The sequence below is a fragment of the Drosophila erecta genome, unplaced genomic scaffold (genome assembly GCF_003286155.1).
Source record: "Drosophila erecta strain 14021-0224.00,06,07 unplaced genomic scaffold, DereRS2 tig00000055-arrow-pilon, whole genome shotgun sequence".
Taxonomy (NCBI): Eukaryota; Metazoa; Arthropoda; class Insecta; order Diptera; family Drosophilidae; genus Drosophila; species Drosophila erecta.
In genome coordinates this window covers 17652967-17674667 of record NW_020825200.1, presented here as the reverse complement: position 1 = coordinate 17674667, position 21701 = coordinate 17652967, and the positions used below count along the sequence as shown (strand labels likewise).

At 45.3% G+C, this 21701-nt stretch overlaps 5 protein-coding genes across 5 annotated transcripts; 2 read left to right on the top strand and 3 right to left on the bottom strand.

Annotated features, from left to right (window-relative positions):
- The first annotated feature begins 307 nt into the window (after positions 1 to 307).
- LOC6540717 (putative phosphatidate phosphatase) lies at positions 308 to 3760 on the top strand. Its single transcript, XM_001970279.3, has 6 exons — positions 308 to 1341; positions 2720 to 2871; positions 2931 to 3155; positions 3216 to 3395; positions 3455 to 3631; positions 3691 to 3760. Exons 1-6 carry the CDS (start codon positions 1038 to 1040, stop codon positions 3706 to 3708), a joined length of 1056 nt encoding a protein of 351 aa, XP_001970315.1. The 5' UTR covers positions 308 to 1037; the 3' UTR covers positions 3709 to 3760.
- A 5616-nt stretch (positions 3761 to 9376) lies between these two features.
- LOC6540660 lies at positions 9377 to 11976 on the bottom strand. The gene has a single exon (XM_015159059.2). It carries the CDS (start codon positions 11974 to 11976, stop codon positions 9394 to 9396), a length of 2583 nt encoding a protein of 860 aa, XP_015014545.1. The 3' UTR covers positions 9377 to 9393.
- A 281-nt stretch (positions 11977 to 12257) lies between these two features.
- LOC6540652 (DNA repair protein complementing XP-G cells homolog) lies at positions 12258 to 16429 on the bottom strand. The gene is made up of 4 exons (XM_001970277.3): positions 16134 to 16429; positions 15875 to 16050; positions 13643 to 15805; positions 12258 to 13572 (listed from the first exon to the last, which is right to left on the bottom strand). The coding sequence occupies exons 1-4, from the start codon at positions 16219 to 16221 to the stop codon at positions 12286 to 12288; spliced, it is 3714 nt and encodes a 1237-aa protein (XP_001970313.1). The 5' UTR covers positions 16222 to 16429; the 3' UTR covers positions 12258 to 12285.
- A 1308-nt stretch (positions 16430 to 17737) lies between these two features.
- Positions 17738 to 18332, bottom strand: LOC6540680 (DNA polymerase epsilon subunit 3). The gene has a single exon (XM_001970276.3). The coding sequence runs from the start codon at positions 18211 to 18213 to the stop codon at positions 17827 to 17829; it is 387 nt and encodes a 128-aa protein (XP_001970312.1). The 5' UTR covers positions 18214 to 18332; the 3' UTR covers positions 17738 to 17826.
- A 19-nt stretch (positions 18333 to 18351) lies between these two features.
- Positions 18352 to 21622, top strand: LOC6540679 (YEATS domain-containing protein 2). The gene is made up of 2 exons (XM_001970275.3): positions 18352 to 19432; positions 19491 to 21622. The coding sequence occupies exons 1-2, from the start codon at positions 18542 to 18544 to the stop codon at positions 21480 to 21482; spliced, it is 2883 nt and encodes a 960-aa protein (XP_001970311.1). The 5' UTR covers positions 18352 to 18541; the 3' UTR covers positions 21483 to 21622.
- Positions 21623 to 21701: the final 79 nt, after the last annotated feature.

Genomic DNA, 21701 nt, shown 5'->3' with positions numbered 1-21701 from the left:
TAATCCAAAGCATTGCCTATCTTTTGGCGCATATTCATGTTAATAGAAACTAAATGCGAAATAAAATAAATTTATGTACAATCAGCGCATACTAGATATTTTAATATACTTTTAATATTTCGGGTGTTCTGATATGAATTCAGCCGATAAATTTGTAAGGAAGTTACTAAACCTATTTAAAGGATCACTGATCAGCACTTTACCATTCCAATATTCCACTACCACGCTCAGTTATCCGGGCGGAGAGAGCGCGAGGGAGAGCTGCAATGGGAAACGGGAGAGAGCACAGCTGTTTGCATTCATTGCTTTTCTGGATATCTGTATTTCGGCAGCGCGGCGTTTACTTCTTCGTTCGTAGTCGAACGGTGCGGACGGTTGATCATCGTCGGGCTGGTCAGCGGTTTTACTCCAGTTTTATTCGCCTACCATTTTCGTAGCGGCGCTGCGCATGCGAAACAAATAGGAAAACAGAACCAAGTGTGAAAAGAACTAGACCAAGAACGAAAATACCTTCGATGTGACAAAACGAATGCAAACAGCCATAAAGTGCAGCGGGAAAATGCAGTCCAAATAAGTGCACAGATTTTTACCTCGCAGTATTTACCTTTGTGCGTCGCCAGCAGTATTTAGTAATTGAGCAGCATTTCGACTCGGACTTAGTCGATCGCTATCATGATCGCTCATCGCTTATCGCTTGCACAATAGCGTTGCGTTCGCGTTCACCTTTCGTTACCTTTGCGTTTACCTTACCCAATTTCGTACCGCCCACGAAACGCCGACGCCGTGGCTTCTTACATCAGTATTGATTTGTGAGCTCTATTTACATACCTGCGCGTTATCAACGTGCCGCGCAAGAGGGAGCGCCCATTAGCACATTCTGAAGAGGAAAGCACTCCCGAGGATTATCCAAATATTCGTTTGTGTGTCTCCGCATCCGCTTGACCATAAGATGACCACCGGAGTGGCGTCCAGGTGTAATAGGGCCATACACTGAAGCTCGGCGAGATTAGAGGCCAGATAGACCCCTTTAAGTCACAATGAGCTCCCTGCGACCGGTCAGCGTTAGCGATACCACGCCGCTCCAGAGATTCGAGAGCCAGAGCAGCAGCGGCGAAGAGCCTTCTTCTCCGACGGCTTCCAGTATCGTAGCCGCCGACTCCAACCAAACTCCCAACCACAACAACAACAATGTGAAACTGGACCTGCAGCTGCCCAACTTCGTTGGGAGCTCCCGCAGCCAGGGCCCACTGTACGCGGTACCCAGCAACAACAAGTCACCGTTGCGGGGCCCCCGAAAAATCCTCGGAAGGATTCTCATGGACCTCTGTTTGCTTAGCTGCGGTGAGTAAGGCTTTGGAGCAAATTAACAGTATCTGGGATTTAGTGAGAAATTCCAGTGAATCATGGCGATTTGTAAAGCGGAAGTTACACATAGAGAACTGTGGGTTAAACAACCACTTTTATTGTGTGCCTGTTTTCATTGTTCTTATATTTATTAGACGCCTGTTCTTCCTCTTCGGATAACATTCGTATTTTATGCATTTTTCGCATGCTTAAACAAAAAACTGCAGAGTATTTAGAATAATTTATAGCTTACCTTATAAATATTATGCGTAGTAAACTTGCCTACATGTTTCACAGAGCAGACGGGCACATTAAAAATAAATAAATAAACAACACGCTTTGATAAAGTTACTCTTTTAGGTTAGCCAAATCACACAAAGTAATAAAGTTAAACACATCAAATGGAAACTAGGCGAAATAACAACTTTCCGGATATTCTTAGTTCTCTATAGATGTCAGTGGAAACATTATAAGTTAAGATACTTTGGATTTATTCAGTCTTCTTGGGAAAATGCTGTTTCAATACTAACTCAAAATAACCGAATGGCATTTCAAATGTTCCCATTTCCCTGGCACTCAACCGTTGAGAATAGCTGTTCTAATCGAAGTCTGAAATAAATCATATTACTATATCAACCACAGTTCGTAAAGCTCTTGCCCCGCCAAGCGAATTGAAAACTTCAAGAAAAGTATTATCTCATTTTCCCGGCGGCCTTTCACACGTTTTATGATCTGTTATCATGTGGCAGCAATTGATCTCCTGCACTTGCCAGTCATAAACTCATTCCCCATCTGAATCCATCACCCAGATAGGGTTCCGCTATCTATGCAACAAAGCCCCTGAACAATATCATCGTGCTGAACTATGTATACATAAACCGTAGGTAAGCTAGCGCCTCTTCCCGCCTTGTTTTCAAACAAAAACATTTCCAAATTGCCCTAAAATGTTTCCAACTGCGTGATGTACTGGGTTCCTTTGTGGCTTTCTGCTGTGCGTTTCAATGTTTCAATAGTGAACAGGCACTTCTCACACGAGCGAACCCCAAAAGAGATACTACACAAAAAAATATATTTATTCGCGCATCATCGAGTTCGGACTGATTTATTTTATTCAATTTGTGGCAAGTTCTTTTTGTGAGGGGAGCATTTTTCATTTGATTGTGCTGAACTCATTTCCCCACCATCAACGTGGTTGTGATCGTTGTGTTTATACTGGTCCAATTAAGGCTGGATCAGCAGACCTTGCCTATAAATGAATTGGACACCACATCTGTGCTGGGCCACCCAAAAAGCCCCACTCGGGTTGCAAATGATAAAAATGTGGGGCATGGAGGATAAATCTTTGAGCGTGTTTTTGATATCCCTATCCTTTCAGTTGGTCTACCTATGCTGGGATTTTCGCTTTGGGGCGAGGCCGTCAACCGCGGATTCTTCTGCAATGATTCTTCCTTGAAACATCCCTACAGGGACTCCAGCATGCCCAGTTGGATTCTATACTTGATGTGTGGCGCCTTACCTCTTTCAGTGGTAAGTTGCGCTTTATCTTAACTTACTTACCCCTTACTTAATGGACTTACCCCTTGCAGATGCTCGTGGTGGAGTTCTTTAGGGGCCAGGATAAGCGATTGCACAGTCCCTTTCAGAAGAACACGGTGGGCAGTGGCTATCAGCTCTGCCACTTGGAGTTGCCCACTTGGCTGGTGGAGTGCTACCACAGGATGGGAATCTTTATCTTCGGGCTGGGCGTAGAGCAGCTATCCACGAATATCGCAAAGTATTCCATTGGCAGACTGAGGCCTCACTTCTACACAGTAAGCTAAAGATCTAATATATTTTCCCTAAGTCTTTAATTTGCATCACTGTGCCCGCAGCTCTGTCAGCCCGTCATGAAGAATGGCACCACTTGCAGTGATCCCATAAACGCTGCTCGTTATATCGAGGACTTCACCTGTGCGGCGGTGGATATAACTTCGAAGCAGCTGAAGGACATGCGCCTGTCCTTTCCCAGTGGACATGCAAGTTTCGCCTGCTACTCCATGCTCTACTTGGTGGTGAGTTCGAGTCAATCCGAGGCTGGGAAACGAGGTAAATCAATCACCATCTCTTCCAGATTTACCTACATCGTAGAATGCACTGGAAGCAGATGAGAATGCTGTGCCACCTGCTCCAGTTCCTTCTGCTTATGTTCGCCTGGTATACGGCTCTTACCAGAGTTTCCGACTACAAGCACCACTGGTCCGATGTCTTGGCAGGATCTGGCATCGGACTCACCTACGCAGTCATTGTGGTGTGTTCTGCAATTCCTATTTGCTTGAAGACCTCTATAATAATATGTTTCCTTCGCAGACGTCGACTATGTGGTAGGCAGGATCCTTGACTTTTCGGGCGTTCCAAACCCCTCAACCCACCGTGTGCAGTTGCTTTCGCTTAAAGATGTCTTATCTGCCGCAATTTCAGTTTTATCATTGTTTTAATTTGACCATGTCTGCATAGGAGTATCTATTTATCTATGTGTGAAGGATTTTACTTAATAAACTTCAGTTCTATGTGTTTTAACATTGCATTTGTATTGACTTTTAATGGGAAGGTAACATATAAAGAGTGATTCTCAATGCTCTTACCTTTTGACAGAAATCTTTGGCATTCCAAAACCCAACTTGTTCGCCAACTGCATGCATTATTATTCACAGAAGGACACTCCCCGCCAAATCGAGTTTTGTAGCAAATGTTGAAATCAGCGGCTCTAGAGATTAATGGACAGCTTTGGTCGATCGAACCAATACAAATCAATTGATATGATCAGTGTGAGAAATTGCGAAATTAGTGAGCAAAACAAGCTATTAAACTACACAAGGAAGTGTCCTTGACAGCAGAGATTAATAACCCCAACTATTGGCAACCGGCTTTGGATTTGCAACCAGCCAGCCATTTGAATTTGGAGGTGACTTGGCCAATATCGAAACCTGTCTTATGGACACGGGCCATGCTGAGAGATATCTGATCTGTGGCTAATTACCCAACGGCGCAAAGCCAGCGGGCCAATTTGTGATTTTTAATTAGTCTGTGGCACCTCGCCCCGCAGCCCCCTCATCCAGACTTGCACTCAGGATCAATTTGCATATGCTTTGCATATTAAAAGCATTTAATTGACCAGGAGCCACTGGAAGATGCATCACTCAATCAGGCGGAGCGACAGCCAAGTGCCACTCACTCAATGCGCCTGCTGTTATTACTGTACAGTGAACACCATTCCGGCTATCAGCACTCAGGCCACTCGGACATCCCGAAAAGATTGATGTGGCCGTAAAAGATCGAAAGACAAACAAGACATCGTCGTTTGGCGGAGTGGATCGTACCGAAGTTTCGATCCGAGCCTCCTCAACAATTAACACAATTTTTTATTTTGCTTTTATCGCATAATTGCATTCCTCCCCAGCCGATTCCCCAATTTCCCCAATTTTCAATTGCCCGCATCTGCTGTCAATTTCAGTTTTTTTTTTCTGATTCCGCGTGGAGAGAGATTCTGTCAATGGCTTCAAGTTTATGTCGAAACTCTATGGGAATAGATATTCAGAAGAAAGCAGATGCACAAAAACCGAACCGGTCATCAGAGGGGAAAGGGGTGGGTCATAGTTTCTGCCTATGACAATGGCCAGCGGGTTGGCAATTTTCGACAGTCGGGACTGTAATGGAAATTGGCCAGCAAATTTCAGGCGCGAAATCCATTTCAAGGCATGAAAATTACAACAATAGCGTGGAACAACATGGTAAATCGCCCCTTTTTACAAGGGGAAGGAGGGGCTTTTTTATAGAAGAATTATTGCGTGCACCACGGACGGATACCCTGTATACTTGCACTTTGGTGGAGTTTCTTTGCAGTGATAAAAACACCCAATAGATTTTCTATGACACACATTACAAACGAGGTTTATCTTTATTTAATTAATTAATCATGACACCTAATATATATAACATTTTTCCTAGTGATTCATGCATCTGATGTGGTATACAAAAATGTTGGGGTTACTTATTTATCACCTGATAAGCAGGCATTGCAAATTGCAATCAGAGTTGTTTTGAAATAAGTCTTTATTATGAACACATTGGTGACACATTTTGAAATAATATAGAAAACAGCATAATTAGAATTAGAGCTTTTTATACGTCAATAAACTAGTAATATATTGTTTTGACTTATGGATTGTATGCTCTATTTGAACATTTTTATTCATCATACATATGTACCGCAGAGGTATGGCCAACAATAGGGTAACAGCAGGTTCGATTCATCGTTGCGTTTATCCCACTTGTTCTAGATGCAACATTACTTTCCGCGTCGCTGGCGGGCAGAGGCCACAACTCATGCCTGGAACCTAGGCGTTAAATTTTTCCGGCACGTACAGCACGATAGGGACAAAGGAGGCGGGGCAGGAGGCCTCTGGAGCCGCAGGACGTGGGCAGGCGTGGGCATTTCAATCAGTGCTTGACCGCGGCCTTTTGTCCCGGTGTTCCGATGGGTACGTGCAACATGTGGAACCTCACAATGGGAGGGCCATGCAACATGGAGCGGCCCGACATGTCCTGCTCGCCCACATAGCCAATTGTTTGGCCAACTTGCCGTCCTGGGTTTTCCCTCTTCCTGCTGTGGCCTGCTGCTGGAGGCGTTGGCAATTAGCGTTGGCTCTAAACGCTTATTAATGAGTACAAGTACAAGTCGAGCTTCGGGGCCTCGTGCGGAATCTATAAATCTTGGAGATGCCCGGATAAAACTGGAGCTAAGCTTAGCCAGGAGGCGTCGCCGAGGGAATCAGATTTATGCGAATATTAGGAAATACTCGTTACCTGGGTCACTCCTCCCTATTATTTCCTACTCCGATGCTGTTAACTAATGTTGCCGCATTGTTCTTCAGATATTTCCATCTGAATGCATATGTATTCCCCCGGCGTATTTGGCAAGCGTTGTCACGATTGTAAGTGTCACATAAATAACCCAGACTGAGCCACCCCTTTCGCAGCTAAAGACATGCCGTGAGGAATCCCAGCAGGAGGATTCTACCAGGCTATGGCAATTGTGAGACGACTTTGACACCTCTCTTTGAAAATGCGCCGCCCGGCTTTTCTATACGTTTCCACGTTTGCTTCGGTTCACTTGGTTCTCAGGCTTGGCTGGAGCTAAAGTTGCAGTTGGAACTGCATGTCGCATGGCATCGTGTTGTGCAACTGGACAGGCTGTCCGGAGGGACTACCTAGCTATGCATTGAAAGCAGTGGGATATTTGCTAGTCCCATCAATTGTTGCTACGCAAATGGCCAAATCTGTCTTAGGCATGATGAGCTTGTCAAGTGAGTTTGGGCAGATACTTGTTTTGAGTTGAATTCATTCATTTGTTGTGAATACAAACTCGTTTATTAAATTTTGTATTATGTATGATGTCCAAAAAAACAGAACTTGATTAGGAAGATATTCAAAATCATTAAAGTGGCAAGAGCGCACGCTATAGTCACGTTCCTCGACTATCCGATACCCTTTTTTTGGCATGTTTACATTAGAGAGCCGGAAACTTCCTTCTAACATGCTCTTCAACGATAGGACCAAGTTCTATCCAAGTATTCAATTTAAATAAAGAGGAATTATTGGTGCCTAAGCTGTATTTTAAATGATAATATTATCATTTCACGTTAATATCATGACTTTACGAAATCATCAATCTTGCGATGGGATTTATTAAATTTGAATAACTCCTGCAGCTGAAGTACCAATAGAGTGCAATAAATCAAGCCAAAACCTATGTTAATCCATTTTCCGCAGTGCATCCTACAAGTACTTCACATAGTTGTTTGGACAGTAAACATGAACCTGGCTTATTATAAATAAACAACCCATGTATGCCAGGAGTGGATGAGCACAGATTACCCCGATGGGCCTAATCCCACTGAAATTGCTTATCAACTGCGGACAAACGAATGAGCACCCATCAGACAAATGAGCCGTTGTTGGCCATTTGGCCAAGTACATTGCAATGGAAATTGCAGTGGCAATTTGCTGCTCGCTCCCCGCGAAATCTCTGCCCCGCACTCTTCTTAATTGAATAAACACAGCGGTTAGTGTGTTTACATATTGAGTGTATCAGCAGAAGTTGCAACGTGCAACGTGCAACAATTGCAGCTGGCGACATGGCCACCGATCAACTCTAATTAGCGGCAACCAGTTGCGATCGGCGGAAGCGGCCAATTATAAATACCCATGGAGCCGGAGGCTGGCGGAGTGGGGTCCAAGTCTAAATGTTCCAAGTCCTGTCCAAGTGTCAGAAATATTGTCAAAGTCGCTGCTCGGCCACACTTACAAGCTTAATCGTTCGTACAGTCCAACTCCCATAGTTCACAATTGCCACTTCCTAAGTTTTTATTTTGCTATTTTGGCTTGGTTAAGAGAGAGCATATTTTATGGCCAAAATTTCCAAAATAAACTTGTTTTCATTATCCTAAGAAGGTTAATTTATGCAGTGCTTATAGCTTTTGTATTTCAGACTTTCGTGGAGCGAACTAGAATAGCTTCACTGTAGTGGTAGTTCGCATTTGCATATTGGCTGCCGGCTGGTCAGCTTCCATGGTGACGTTCATGGTGCGCATTATCACTGGTTTTATGACGCCCGTGCGTGATACGCTTTTCCTTATCGCTGCCGTCGCCTGAATTATATCAGTCGTTAATATAATTGCCATATGGTATCCAAATATGAGGCGTGACATGAGTGAGTGCCCATCGATCGATGGCGATGACGAAGTGTCCACCACAGGTACTGGCGCACTACCTTGAAGTATGGCTGCTTCTGCTGCTGGCCGAGCACACACCCAGTGCCCACGTATTTCCGATCCGGCATCCGATCCTCCTCTCGGCGAGCGGCACGCTCCGCAGCCGCGTGTATGCGTCATTTAGTGTTGGTGCCAATCGCGATTATGCGTCTGGAGCAACACAAAGGTGATTGGTTAAGAGGAAACGCAGTTAAGGGCACTCAACCTCACCCAGGCGCATCCCATCTCCACGAGCTCCTCGTAAGTCTGGCGTTCTTCGAGGATGTTGTAGCCCATATCTTCACGGATGTGAAGATTGCTTGGCGCTGATGGTGAGATTATGTTTGATCTGATCCTGCAAGACAGTGAGTGGCTGGCGGCGCTAATCTCTCAGCTTCTTGAGATCTTGTTTTGCAAGCACATCTACTTATGGTAAAAAAAAACGTTTAAATTGCAAAAGTTCAGAGATGTACAGTCCGGTGGGTGTTAAAACTTCAGCTTATTGACATTGATCAATTTCAGCTACAAATTCACCTCAAGTCATAACAACTTGGTTACCCGTTAGTAAAACAGCATACTAGATTCGTTGAAAAGTATCTTACAAGTAGAATGAAGCATTTTCAATCCCGCATATCGGAAACTATAAAAGCTAGAAAGTTGCATATCTTCCTCGCACTCCGCCATAGAGTTCTCTCTAGTTACTATTGAAGTCACATAATATTTTTTAAGATTTTCAAAGAACTCGGAGTAAATGAACTAAATTTCCAAGCAACCACTCACGCCTGGAAACATTCCGCCTCGTCGAACTGGGCCTTTTGCTCTATTCTCAACCAAGTTAGGATACACAGATAAGATAAGAGTCTGTGACTGTCAGACTCAAAAAGACTCAGCAAGCAAAAAAAGAAACAAGGCGTCTGAAGCTGGCTTTTAATTTTCGTCGCCCCTTGATTTTTGCCTATGCCTTGAAATATTTCAGTTTTTAAGCGCTGAATAAATGTAACGTTAGGAAATCGAAAGTTCCTTTTGGAAATGGTTTAAAATTATTCCTACACTTTGAATCGCTTATAAGTATTGACGTACTCATCTTCAACAGATATGTATTTCCAAAGATCACCTCTCACATCAACATTATAACAATCATTGGTAGTAGAAAAATCTCTTTCTAACAATCATACACGCTTTCGGTTAGAATTTGGTGGAAGGAGATTTCTGTACCACCATGAAGTAGGATTTTGCCACGGAAGTTGTACAAGTCCAAGACCTATGCTTCTACGTTTTGACAGATATGTCCTGCCAAGCTATCGTTGGAGCCTTCGGAGCACTTCTGTGTCCAGGACACGCCGCACCTGCTGCACTGGCACAACGATGTAAGCGAGCACCTAGATTTCCCAACCTCCAGCTTCTCCTTAATATCCTCGATGGCTTGTCGCTCGCGGTGCGTTTGCCTTGGAGCTCTAAATAGGGCACTAAGTGACCTTCTCCTTTTGTGAAACCGCTGCTCTTGCAGCCTTCGTTGCTCGCGATCGTCCCTTTTCTTGGCCAGCTGATCCATTCGCTTCTTATACCGGACTTGGGCCAAAAGAATCTCAGTGGGAGTCTTGGGCTGCTTGGCAATGTAGGCTGCCCACAAGTCCCTCCTTTTCTGCAGATATGCTTCACTAAAGTCTGTACGATCCGTATGGTAGCTTTCACGTGAAACTTTTGATGTTACCTCCTCCTCTGCTCTTTGTATTTCGATGTTGGCTTTCATTTTCTGAACCCTCTTTGCCCTGGAAAGTACCACTAGTTGTTGGCTTATAAATTGGAAATTTTTCTCCAGAACTGGCAGCATTTCCTCATACTTTTCGTCCGAAATGGGTTTGCCGAACGTTAGTATCAGTACGTTGTAGTGCTGAGGGTCGCATGTATACTTCCTAAAGATTTCAACTTCTTCCTCGCTTATGGGTACCTGTCTATTCATGATCATGAGCTCCATTTGCCCCACATCCTTGTCGAAAGCCCTAGACCTCAACGACTCCATTTGCGACCGAACGAAGGCGTCGTGCGTTTGCCTGAGCTGGGAAAGGTCTGTGCTAGATGCCCTTTTGGCCACTCCTAAAGATCCATAGTTAGTGGGTATTTGGTGATGGGGGCGTAATACCCTACTTGACGTTACAGATTTTCTAGATTCTGTTTCTGATCGTCCACCGTCGACGTCCATCTTGAACTGCTTGACATGATTGTGTAGGACCTTTTGGACATTGTGAATATAGCGCCACTTGAGAAATTCCCTGAATTTCTGAACATCCTCGGGCGTTTTAGCACTCGAACACCACTCTTTATATTTCCCCTGCAAATCGTTCCACACCGCATTTATCTGATCAGAGGGCTTCATCTTGGATATCGTTCCCAGGAAACTGTTTGCTGACATTTTTGTAGCGTCTATTGTTTTGTGAAATCTTGGTGTATCAGAAGCTATTGGCTTGTCTTCGAATAAACGATTGATAATAGTAGTGGCCATTGATGAAATGGCTGGCTGTATTAAATCCTTTGACACGCCATCCAATGATCGCAAAGAGGGTTTTGCCGAAAGCGCGGAATGAGCCTTCGGTTTTGCTACTGAAAAGGAGTTTGTTTGGGATATCTGAGATGCGCTTAAAACAGGATTAAACTGTGATTTGATTTCGAAATATTTCGATACAGTCATATCGTACTTGGCTAGGCTTTCATCGGACGTGTCCTTTCTTTTAAGAACTGACCTTTTTTCCGTTGGTTGTAAACTTTCCGCTCGGTACGCTAATTTCAATTTTTCGTACGTCGAGGAATGCTGTCTCTTGTTAACGGTTGGAGTTTTTGAAAACTTAGTAAGATCATTTTTTGAATGACTCTCCTTTTCGCTTTGTACCGATTGAACTTTCTGCAAGGATTCGGCTTCAATCTTTTTACAGTTTTTTCGGACTCTTCTGTGGCTTCGCATTTTCAAATTGGGAAGTGTATTCCTTAACGCAAATTCCTTAATCAACTTCGAGTCTCTTTTATTTTTCGTCCTCTTTCTGACTCTACCTTTGAGTATTTTTGAGTCGGTATAATGGGGCTTTCTCCAGGCTCCCTGCTGATCCTCTTCTTTATCGACTACTATATTTCCAAATGCGATTGTTAAATCTGGCTGTGTTAAATCGGTGTAGGGTGTTTCGGTCTTTTCTCGTGGATAAACCTTAACCTTTAGCCTGGATGCTGGTAAGTTTTGAGTGGTTATTTTTTGAGAAACTATACTTGAATCCTTCATAAAATCAAGGTTTTTTGTGTCTAATTGTTTTGACTGTACACTGCGTCGTCTATGAATATGTTTTTTACATGGCTTTTCATTAAGACTTGTCAGCGTGGACAAGGTCCCTACTTTTGGTTGTAACACATTTTTATTGTCATTCATTTCCTTTGTTGTTGCGACACTATTCTGCATTTTTAGTGAGCTTAAGAACATCCATTTGGATTTTTTCAAAGAACTTTTTGGTTTGCGTCTCTTAGACCTACTTCTTCTCATATATCGTAAGTGGCTTGCAACATTGATACATTCTTCAGCTTCCTTTAAGTTGCCTGTGGTTAGTTTTGTCATTACTTCCAGTTGAGAATTTAAAATTTCTCCAACATTACTGCAATCATGCTCATTAATTTGAATCTTCAAATTTCTCAACATGTTTTTAAGAAATGAACTGTGTGTTTTATGATCATATAATTTTCGTAAGAGTGTCTTTAGCCTTCTTTCATTGTGTTCACCTTGCAGATAATTTGTTTGAAGCTCACGACTTCTTCGCCTTAGCAATTTAATGGATTCAGCTAAAACGGATCGGGTTCTATGCATGGACATCTTCCGGATCCTGTTAATCAAATTGCCCGCCTTACTCATAAGTTTGTTTAAGATTTGTTGCAATTTAGTCGCTTTCGTCCTTCGCCCCCTAAAACCCTTCATAAAAAGGTAGTTGTTATATATCCGGTAGGAAGCTGATCGACCACTATTTCGTTTCAAAATCATCTTTAAGTTCCACTAAAGTAAATATACAAGCTCTGCTAAAGAAAAAAATAATAAAACTGACGTAGATTGCCAAGGTTGCTGTGCAACACTAAGTACAAAAGCGATGCAAACTTAACTACATTGTATGGAATAGTTTTGTGCAACTTATTTTTTATTGGATTTTGATGACTTCTTAAGAATCTCCGCTGCCTTGGCCTTGTTTAGGCGCATCTGCTCCAGGTCCTTTTCCCTCTGTGGTATAACCTCAACGGTGTTAGGAATTCGAGGACACTTTTCAGGCTTCGGTGCTGACTGTGATGTGGAAGGCACTTCCCCATCCACTACTTCCGATTCAGGTGCAGCTTTGCGTTTGCCCCTTTTGGGGCGAGCAGTTTTCGGCTCGACTTCCGCGTTGGCTAAATCATCATCTATTGGCTTAGCTTCCTTTGCCCGTCTTGTGCGTGTCACCTTCTTCGGTTTCTCGGGCGTCTCATCGATCTTCCCGGACATCTTGTCAATGGCCAGTTGGACACGTTTGCTGACGTGCGGTTGTTGAACTCGCAGAGCACTCTTTGCCGTAAAGTAGTTGCGTATGGAACCCTGTATCTTCTTCTCGTTAATTTTTTTCATAACGGGCATCAGAATGTCATCCGTTTTTGAAGTAGTCCAGCCGAAAGATTTCCGCGTGAATTCCCGTATGGATTCCACATCCGGTGTGCCCCAGCTAAATGCATCCCGATTGTCGTCGATCGTGGGCGCTAAATATGCCTCGACCACTGCACCATTGGGAAAACCCTCGTGCAGTTCGATGTTCTTAAGTTTTTTGCGGAGAGAAAGGCGAGCCGAGCTGCCGGGTGGAAGATTGCTGCTCTTGTGTGCTTGCCACCAGTCGCGAAACCTTACTAGCGTTTGTAACACCGATTGGTTGCAGACACCTGACCCATTCGCATCCTGTCCGGAAAAGGAGGCCAATATCTCCAGCGCCGTTACAGCACCAATGCCATGAATTCCTGTAGTGTAGTCACTGCCCACCAAACAGGCCAACTGGATCAGTTTACCCCTGTTGCAGTTAAAGGTTTGCTCAATCTGTTCCGCCCGGAATTCCAGAACGTGCTTGTTTTGGGCAAAAAAGTTCTTGTAGACAGTTCGGCCACCAAAAAGCCAGATATCACTGTCATCCGTAATGGTGCCGTGGGTGAGATCGGTGGCGTTGAGAAAGGCGCACTGCGCCTCCGCCTCCATGGGGGCAACAATGTACGGGATGCCGAAAAGGCGTAGCAGCTCCTGACAATCGATACTCATGCGCTGGCTGATGGACATGCCCATTCGGTCTTGCCGGTTCCGCTCGATTTCCAGTTCCTTTCGCTCCTGGGCTAAGTTGGTAGCCATCTCCTGCAGCTCTTCTGAGGTCTTCTGTGATTTCAAGGCCTCTGCTGCATCTTTGATAAGCTCCTGTAAGGGTACAAAATTATTAAAATAAAATATTTAGAGACTTTCGCAAATTAATCAGTACAATACTTACCTCAGGATCTACAGTCTTTTCTTTTTCCGCCTCTTTTGGCTCGAAGAGCGATTTCGAGGCCTTACTGGGCCTTGTAGTGGGCGAAACCTCCTCATCACTGTCCTCGTTGGCATTACAAGCTCTTTTACGTCCGGACTTCGGAGTTCTCTTCCTGAAAAAAGGCTGCGGGGTCTTGGGTGTTCCAGGCGATGTTTCATTTGTCGCTGGTGATTTGTCGGGCGTTCGCTTGACCACGTAACTGGTCTCGAAAAAGTCCTTTATGGACTTGTTTTTGCTGGGGGTTTTGCATGGAGATATGCGATTGTCTTTATTATCGTCGCTGTCGCACAACTCAATTACCTCTTCCTTCAGAACTATTTTCGACGATTTCAAGGCACTTTCGTCGTCGGAGGATAGTACGATAGGGCCACTATTGCCTAATTTCACGTGATCCAGACTAATGTTTTTAACGTCGGCCAGCTTTATTTTTAGCTCATCCAATATAGAACTGAGTTCAACCTTTGGTTTTGGTTTTGCATCTTCAATTAAGTTTAGTTGAATATTTTTAACTGCATCCGTTTCTTTTTTCAGTTCATTTAAAATAGAGTCTAGATCAGGTCTTAGATTAGCTTCTGCTGGAATCGTTTCTTGGCTATCTTTCACTTCGATAATTTCATCAATGAACGGCTTGACTTCATTAATTTTTTTTATACTTGTATTATTGATTGGCTTAGCTTCGTCTCCAGAGTCTAATTTTAGTTCTTCACTGTCTTTTACTTCAATAAAGTCGTCGTCTTCTTCATCGCTTTTATGTTTCTCAATTTTATTTGCCTCTCCATCTTCGAAAATATCCGCAAACAGATCATTGGAGTCCACTTGGTTCTTAGTGATATCAACACAAATCTCAAGGTTCTTTTTGCCTTTACCTAGCTCTTGAGTTTCCACTACTTCCTCCAAGTCTGAGTCGGTATCAGTATCTATAATCTCCACATTATCCTCGTTAAGATTCCTCTTGCTATCCTCAATAGCTTGGGAGAGTTGTTTGCTCTCTTCAATAGCTTGTGAAATAAGTTTCGCCTCCTCAATCGAGTTGTCAGCCATGTCGGTCTGGACCGTGGTGGCCTCTAGCAGCTGCTCAAGGCTTTGAGTGTCATTAAACTGAGTGGCCTCCATTATGTTGCCAACTTCCTCTTCGTTCATTCCGCCGTACTCAATCATATAAGCCCGTGCAGGTCCTTTGGCTGCATGACGCAACTGCTTGGATTGAGCTCGGTTGAGGCGCAACTCTTGGTCCGAGTCGTACTCGTAGTCCTTTTCATCGTAAACCTTGGTTTCCTCCATGGACATAGACAGTGCTTTGGCCAAATCCTCATCGAACTCCGTGCCTAGGTCTGTACATTCCGCAGGCTCTTTTTTGGTGGAAGTGCTTGGCTTCTCATCCTCCTTCGCGGGTACCTCTTCAATCATCTCCATTTTAACCTCCTGCTTGGTGCTCTCCATAGCTTTCTTTTTAAGATCCCTGACCAGCAGGAACCGTGTGTGCTCATCCGAGCTGATTTGTCGGGTGCAGTGTTCAATGGCAGTTGGGGTGAGTATGCCCTCCTCGCTGAAAAAGTCGCACAACTCTGCATAAGTCAGCGTATGTCCGCCCATCTCCTGTTCCGCCTGCTCTAAGCTCTCCTGAACGGCTCGACGCTTTAGGAGTCGCTTCATCTGAAAGGAGCAGAAGTCATCGCTGCGGGCGGGCAACTCGTGCAGTCGGCCCCATGATGACTGTTTGCGCGTTTCCTTGATGTCTGTGAGGATCTCGTGTCGCACATCGGCTGGCAGATTCCGAAAGTGCTGACTCTTTACATCGATGGCCTGTAAACTGGAGTTGTAAGAATGTCGAGCGGTTGACTCGTCGAAGGAGCTGTCTGAAGCACTGGCACTGGTGTCCTGTTCGTTTTCACCTTGATTATCTTGCCCCTCCGATGCAGCCGGCAGTTCTGGCAGCTTAAACAAGTCATCGTCGTCGTTCTTCTTGGCTGGAGGCGGCCGCTTAACCGGAGATTTTAGCAGTAGTTCCGCATTCTTGCCCAGCGCTTGCTGCACTACTTTTTCTTTGGCCAGGGATTGAAGGAGCAAAGCCTGAATTCGATCTGCTTCATTGCTGAGCTTATTTCTCTGCTGCTGACGACGTGCCTGAAAGATGACATAAAGAGGATTTAATTTGGGAGGTCAATCTCGGTATAGTTCACTATAATAACTCACAATGGTGTCCTTTTTGAGCTGCGGCACGCATCCATCGAAAATAAAAACCGGTCGCACACGATAGTAAAGCAATTTACAGAGACGATGGAACAGACCCAGTAAATGGGCATTACTCAGGGCCGATCCCTTGTTGTCCTGAAAGCCTTTTACAACCTGATGCAACCAAATTGATATATCTGCGGAATAAACATACATGTAATACATGTACAACTCAAATCAGTAAGTACATATTTCATTAGGCGACGAAATCGATGCTTACCCACGGCGAGTATTTTACCCTCCAAAGTCTCTACGGGCACTGGCTTGCCGCACGGCTCAATGAGCTTCCACAGGCCCGTAACTCCCATTTTATACTAAAATATTTATTGTATAAAACATGCAATATAATAAATAACTAAACTCTTCGTTGCGACCAGACGCGCTTTTTTAAACAGCTGTTTGTAGTGTTGAAAAAGGCACGTGGGCATGTAGCTGGAATACGGAATGTGGTGATATTGCGTTCAACAGTTATATACGTGTAAACATGGAGTTCACTAACGCCGAAATTCGCGCTATTTTAAAGTTTTCCTTCTTTAAAGGCAAATCCGCTAGAGAAACGTTCCGTGAGATTAATGTTGTTTTGGGGGATGGTACTCTATCACTTCGAACCGCGGAGGAATGGTTTCGACGATTCAGAGCCGGTGAAAACGACACCATGGATAAGCCAGCCGGCGGAAGACCTGTGACGACAAATACCGATCAAATCATGGAACACATCGAGTTAGACCGGCATGTGGCATCTCGTGACATCGCCCAGGAGATGGGAGTTAGTCACCAAACCATTTTAAACCATCTGCATAAGGCTGGATACAAAAAAAAGCTTGATGTTTGGATGCCGCATGATTTGACGCAAAAAAACCTTCTGGACCGAATCAACGCCTGCGATATGCTGCTGAAACGGAACGAACTCGACCCATTCTTGAAGCGGATGGTGACTGGCGACGAAAAATGGATCACATACGACAATATCAAGCGAAAACGGTCGGAGTCGAAGGCCGGTGAATCGTCCCAAACAGTGGCCAAGCCGGGATTGACGGCCAGGAAGGTTTTGCTGTGTGTTTGGTGGGATTGGAAGGGAATCATCCACTATGAGCTGCTCCCATATGGCCAGACGCTTAATTCTACCATCTACTGCGAACAACTGGACCGCTTGAAGCAGGCGATCGACCAGAAGCGTCCAGAATTGGCCAACAGGAAGGGTGTAGTGTTCTACCAGGACAACGCCAGACCACACACTTCGTTGATGACTCGTCAGAAGCAACGGGAGCTCGGGTGGGAGGTTTTATCGCATCCAGCATATAGCCCGGACATAGCGCCAAGTGATTACCACCTGTTCCTGTCCATGGCGAATGCCCTTGGTGGTGTAAAATTGAACTCAAAAGAGGCTTGTGAAAAGTGGCTGTCCGAATTCTTCGCAAATAAGGAGGGGGCCTTCTACGAGGAAGGTATTATGAAGTTGCTGTCTAGATGGAAACAGATTATCGAACAAAACGGCGCATATTTGAACTAAATCCGATCACTGTAACACTTTTTATAAAGGGAGGGGAGATATTTGACAACCTATTATTACCTGAAATATGTAACTAAATGTCATTCTGATACCTGCTGATAACTTTAACATGAATAAAACTGTATAATAATTAATGAAACTGAATTGAAATTCCGCATTATTTATTAGCAATGATTATTAATGCAAAATGATTACGATTATTATTAATGATTAGCAATAATTTAAAGGCCATTTTGCAAACCTAAACTAAAGGAGGCAATCGTGACCAACGTATATAATTTAGCAGTAAAGAAAGCGAGAAAACACAAGTGACGTACTTAGATACTGCTTATATTTAATGTTATTTGCTTATGCTTAATACTAGCTTTGTTCTTAAGGACTAAGAAGGATAATTGATCCGTCATCACTCGGCAGCTACCTCCGCGGCTGCTGTGGCAATGGCGTTGGCATTTTCGGTGGTGCTGGAGTCCTTCTTGCTGGCCTTGCTCTCCTTTTTGTCCTTGACCATTTTGCGATAGACCTCCAGATCCTGCGTCAGGGAGGGCACAAAGCTCTCGAAGTCCAGCTCGGTGAGGGTCTGTAGAATATCCTTGGCCGTGATGGTCTTGTGGTTCTGCTTGTGGGCCAAAGCCGTCGACGAGGATGTCACAAAGATGGCAAACACAGATGCCGCTCGGGCGATCGCTGCTCGCGCTTCCTTGCTGACGCTGGCTGACTCCGGCAGTGCTTCCTTGATGAGCCGGCCAATCACGGCGTTCGGCAGGTTAAGATCCTCGATGCGTTCGACCATTTTGCTCTGGCTTATCTGCGTTTATTTCGTGGTTATTGCTGATTTCCCGTTGAGTTTAGGCGTCTATGCTTCCCGCGTAAAGAGTAAACAGCTGGCAGGCCAGTGTTGGACAAGGCCAGCGTGCACGCATCTACATCCGCGATGTGGCAACTCCCCCACTCAATTCTGTTTGCGCCGCCTCGTTCGCATCAATTGTTTACACATTTTTATAAATAACAGCCAATTACCCCGGCATAAATGTGCACGGAGCGGTTCGGGCCCAACTTAAAGCTGTTCCCCTTCGAACTCGCGTGATACGAGTCCTGTGCGTGAGCCAGCTACCACGCACATGGACCAGCAACAGGCGACGCCGCCAAAAAAACGCAGGCACAGCGAGTACCACGATCCAGATTATCAGCAAACAGAAGTTTCTAGCCAGGATGAGGAAGAAACCTGTCTGGTGGCCGAGTCGCACGTTCAGGGAAAACGGGCAAAGACGGAAGAGGCGGAGGAGATGCCAACTTCGTCTGACAAATTTCAGCGCATCCGGGAGCTCCTCCGGCTGGAGTTCCAGCGCGAAATCACTCAAAAGGTCGAGCAGTTGGCCGAGATCGACCGACGACTGTTGCAAGGAAGACAAATGTTGGACAGACTACGCTATCAGGTGGTCAGCGAATACTACCGAAAGCAACAGGTCCCCCTCACTGGTGCCGACGTTGCCAAGGTCCGTGGCGACAGCCTTTTTGGGGACGACATATCCGCACCGCAGCTGCCACTGCATCCAGCCATCAAAAAAATCGTTGGCAAGCGCCCTGTTCCCATCCAGAATCATTTGCCAGAGCGCACGGCGGCCACCTTGGCCAAAGAAACCATAAGACTAAGGAATCCGGCTCATCGTCGTGCGGAACGAAGGCGACAGCAGAAGATCAAGGAGCAAGGCATCGTAACCGATCACTCCAAGGACACCAAGGATCAGCCAGTGCAGGAACCTCCCATTTCCGTTAAGTTGGAGGACGAGCAGCCGTGCACCAGCCGGCAGGCACATGAAAAACAATTGGAGCTTAACGCCTCGCGGCTTAATAACAAGAACAAGTTCAATTTTGTGGTGGGAAATACCTCTAAGTACATTGGCGACGGCTCTCGAGAGAATGCCACAGGTGGGCAAGCTTTGACCTACAAGTGGTTGGTCTATGTGCAAGGCAAGGATTTACCTGAGCCTCTGGAAAAGTACATTAAAAAGGTAAGTGATTTCCAAAAAAAAAGTACACAGTGATACAATGTGTTCTTGGCCTTTATAGGTGCGCTTCCATCTACATCCGTCATACCGACCAAACGACATTGTGGACGTGCACCATCCTCCCTTTCAGCTCAACCGACATGGTTGGGGCGAGTTTCCGATGCGCATCCAGTTATTCTTCCAAGAGCACTTGCAGCAGAAGCCCGTGCAACTGATGCACACAGTGGTGCTGGATAAAACAATGTGTGGCCTGCACACTATGGGTGCAGAGACTACTGTGGAAATATGGCTAAGAGCGAAACATAATAGTGTTAAACCTCCTCCTACCCCCGAACAGCAGACTGCAGTTTCTGATCCGCATTTAGCTGCACCGCATCTTTTAGAGCCTTCTATTTTCGCTTTTTCTGGAGAGTCTTGCAAACCGCGCACCATTTCCATCACTCAAAATAAGGAGGAACTGGATGACAATCTGTTTGCTGGCATCAACAAAATTGATCTCAGCGACGACATTGAAAAAATTGAACCAACGGTTCTGTTTTCGGAGCCCCTGAAGTTAAGCTACAGTCCCAGAAAGCAGCTGCCTACTCCATCAACGCCTCCCAGGCCAACGCCTCAGCTTCGGTTAAATGCGGCTCCGGTCAGCGCTTCTAAACCTTCTGTGGTCTATCTACCAGTAAACGGAAGAAGTCCTAGGCAGGAATCCTTGTCAGAAAGGCAGCGGCAGGAGTTTTCGCCAGTGATGCACTATCCACCGGCATCTCCCCAGAGAGCGTGGCAGGAATACTCGCCGGATCGGCCTCCAATAAAGCCTGTGCCCAATGGCCATCACCAGGGCAAGAAGAATGTCGTGTTTCAGAGAGCAGGAAAGCTGTACATTATCGATCCCTTGCAACGGAAGCTTAAGCAGGCTGCGAAGCAGCAATCTTTGCTGAAACCACAATTGAGTCTTCTTAAGCCACCGTCAGAAACGCGATGGCATGTGCTGCAATGCATGCAGCACGATCATGGGTACGCCAACATGAGCGGCGAGGTGGAGGAAAAGCCAATGCTGTTGCCTCCAATGGTAGACACTTACTTACAATCGCGACCCCGAAGGCTGGAGCTTATCTTTAGAAGTGCCCAATTCCGAAACATGCGCAGTGCTGTGGAGTTCCTGCTGCGCCGCCTGCCGCTTACAGGGATTGATCAGCAGAAGGAGTACCCTTTTACATGTAAAACCCTCGACTCGTTCCACAAGCAAACTGCTCTGAAACAACGTTGCTTTGAGTACTTGCGGGCACGTCTCCTTCGTCGCTGTCTGATGCAGCACCACAAGCTGCAACAGCTTAATAATAGTGGGAAGGAACACTACTGGAGTTTACGGGAGATATTGGCGTTCGCCAGGGTTCATGGTTATACGCCACCTCTCAAAGATGTTTTACCTGGCGTGCAGAGGAGAAAACAAAAACTGGGCGACGAGGAGCAACTGGCTCAGCGGGTTCAGGCGCAACTCAAGGGCGAGCCTCAACCGCAACTATCGGCCTACAGCAGTCTCAGTTCCGGCACTCGGCTGGAAGCTTGGATAACCAAGCAATCCGAACGTCTGCTTGGGAATGATCAAAAGATGCGGGATAAGGAGTTCATCGATGTTCTGGGTGTGGACAAGCCCCACGCGCAAGCACCCAAGGAAACTAACTTAAAAATGATGAACAATCGTCAACTACTTTATCTACCTCCGCCGAAGCACTTGGATTCGGCCTTGCAGCTGGTCCAGGAAATGTGCAAGGACATTAATATCACACTGGAACCGGAGGAATCTCCGCCTGGCATCTCCCAACCACTGGCCCTCTCGATGCTCGGACAAGTGCTGTGCACTTTTGTGGAGAGATTGGTTCGCCGCTCCTTGGCGGCGAAGCTGCAACAGGAGACTTTGGAACAGTTGCCACCGGCGGCGGCCAATGCTCCGTTGTTTCTCCAACCTCAGGACATCGGCCGCGTCATCAGTCAGTGTGCCGAACTGGATTTCCTGGGAAACAGTCACTTGGGCGTTGCTCCGCTGGAACCACAAATCTAATGTACAGTTGCCATTGTTTTGAATTTATTTTTTATCAAGTGCGCGTAATAGTTCAAATTCTACTGGGATATTAGTTGATATCAAATTAGAGTCTTGTACTCGTTGATAAGCATAAATCTAAGCAATAAATTAACTAAATTAATGCCTAAAAAAGGAATACTGCGTTTTTAAGTATCATTGGTTGGAGTCAAAACACCCTAACAATATTTTAGAAAAAGT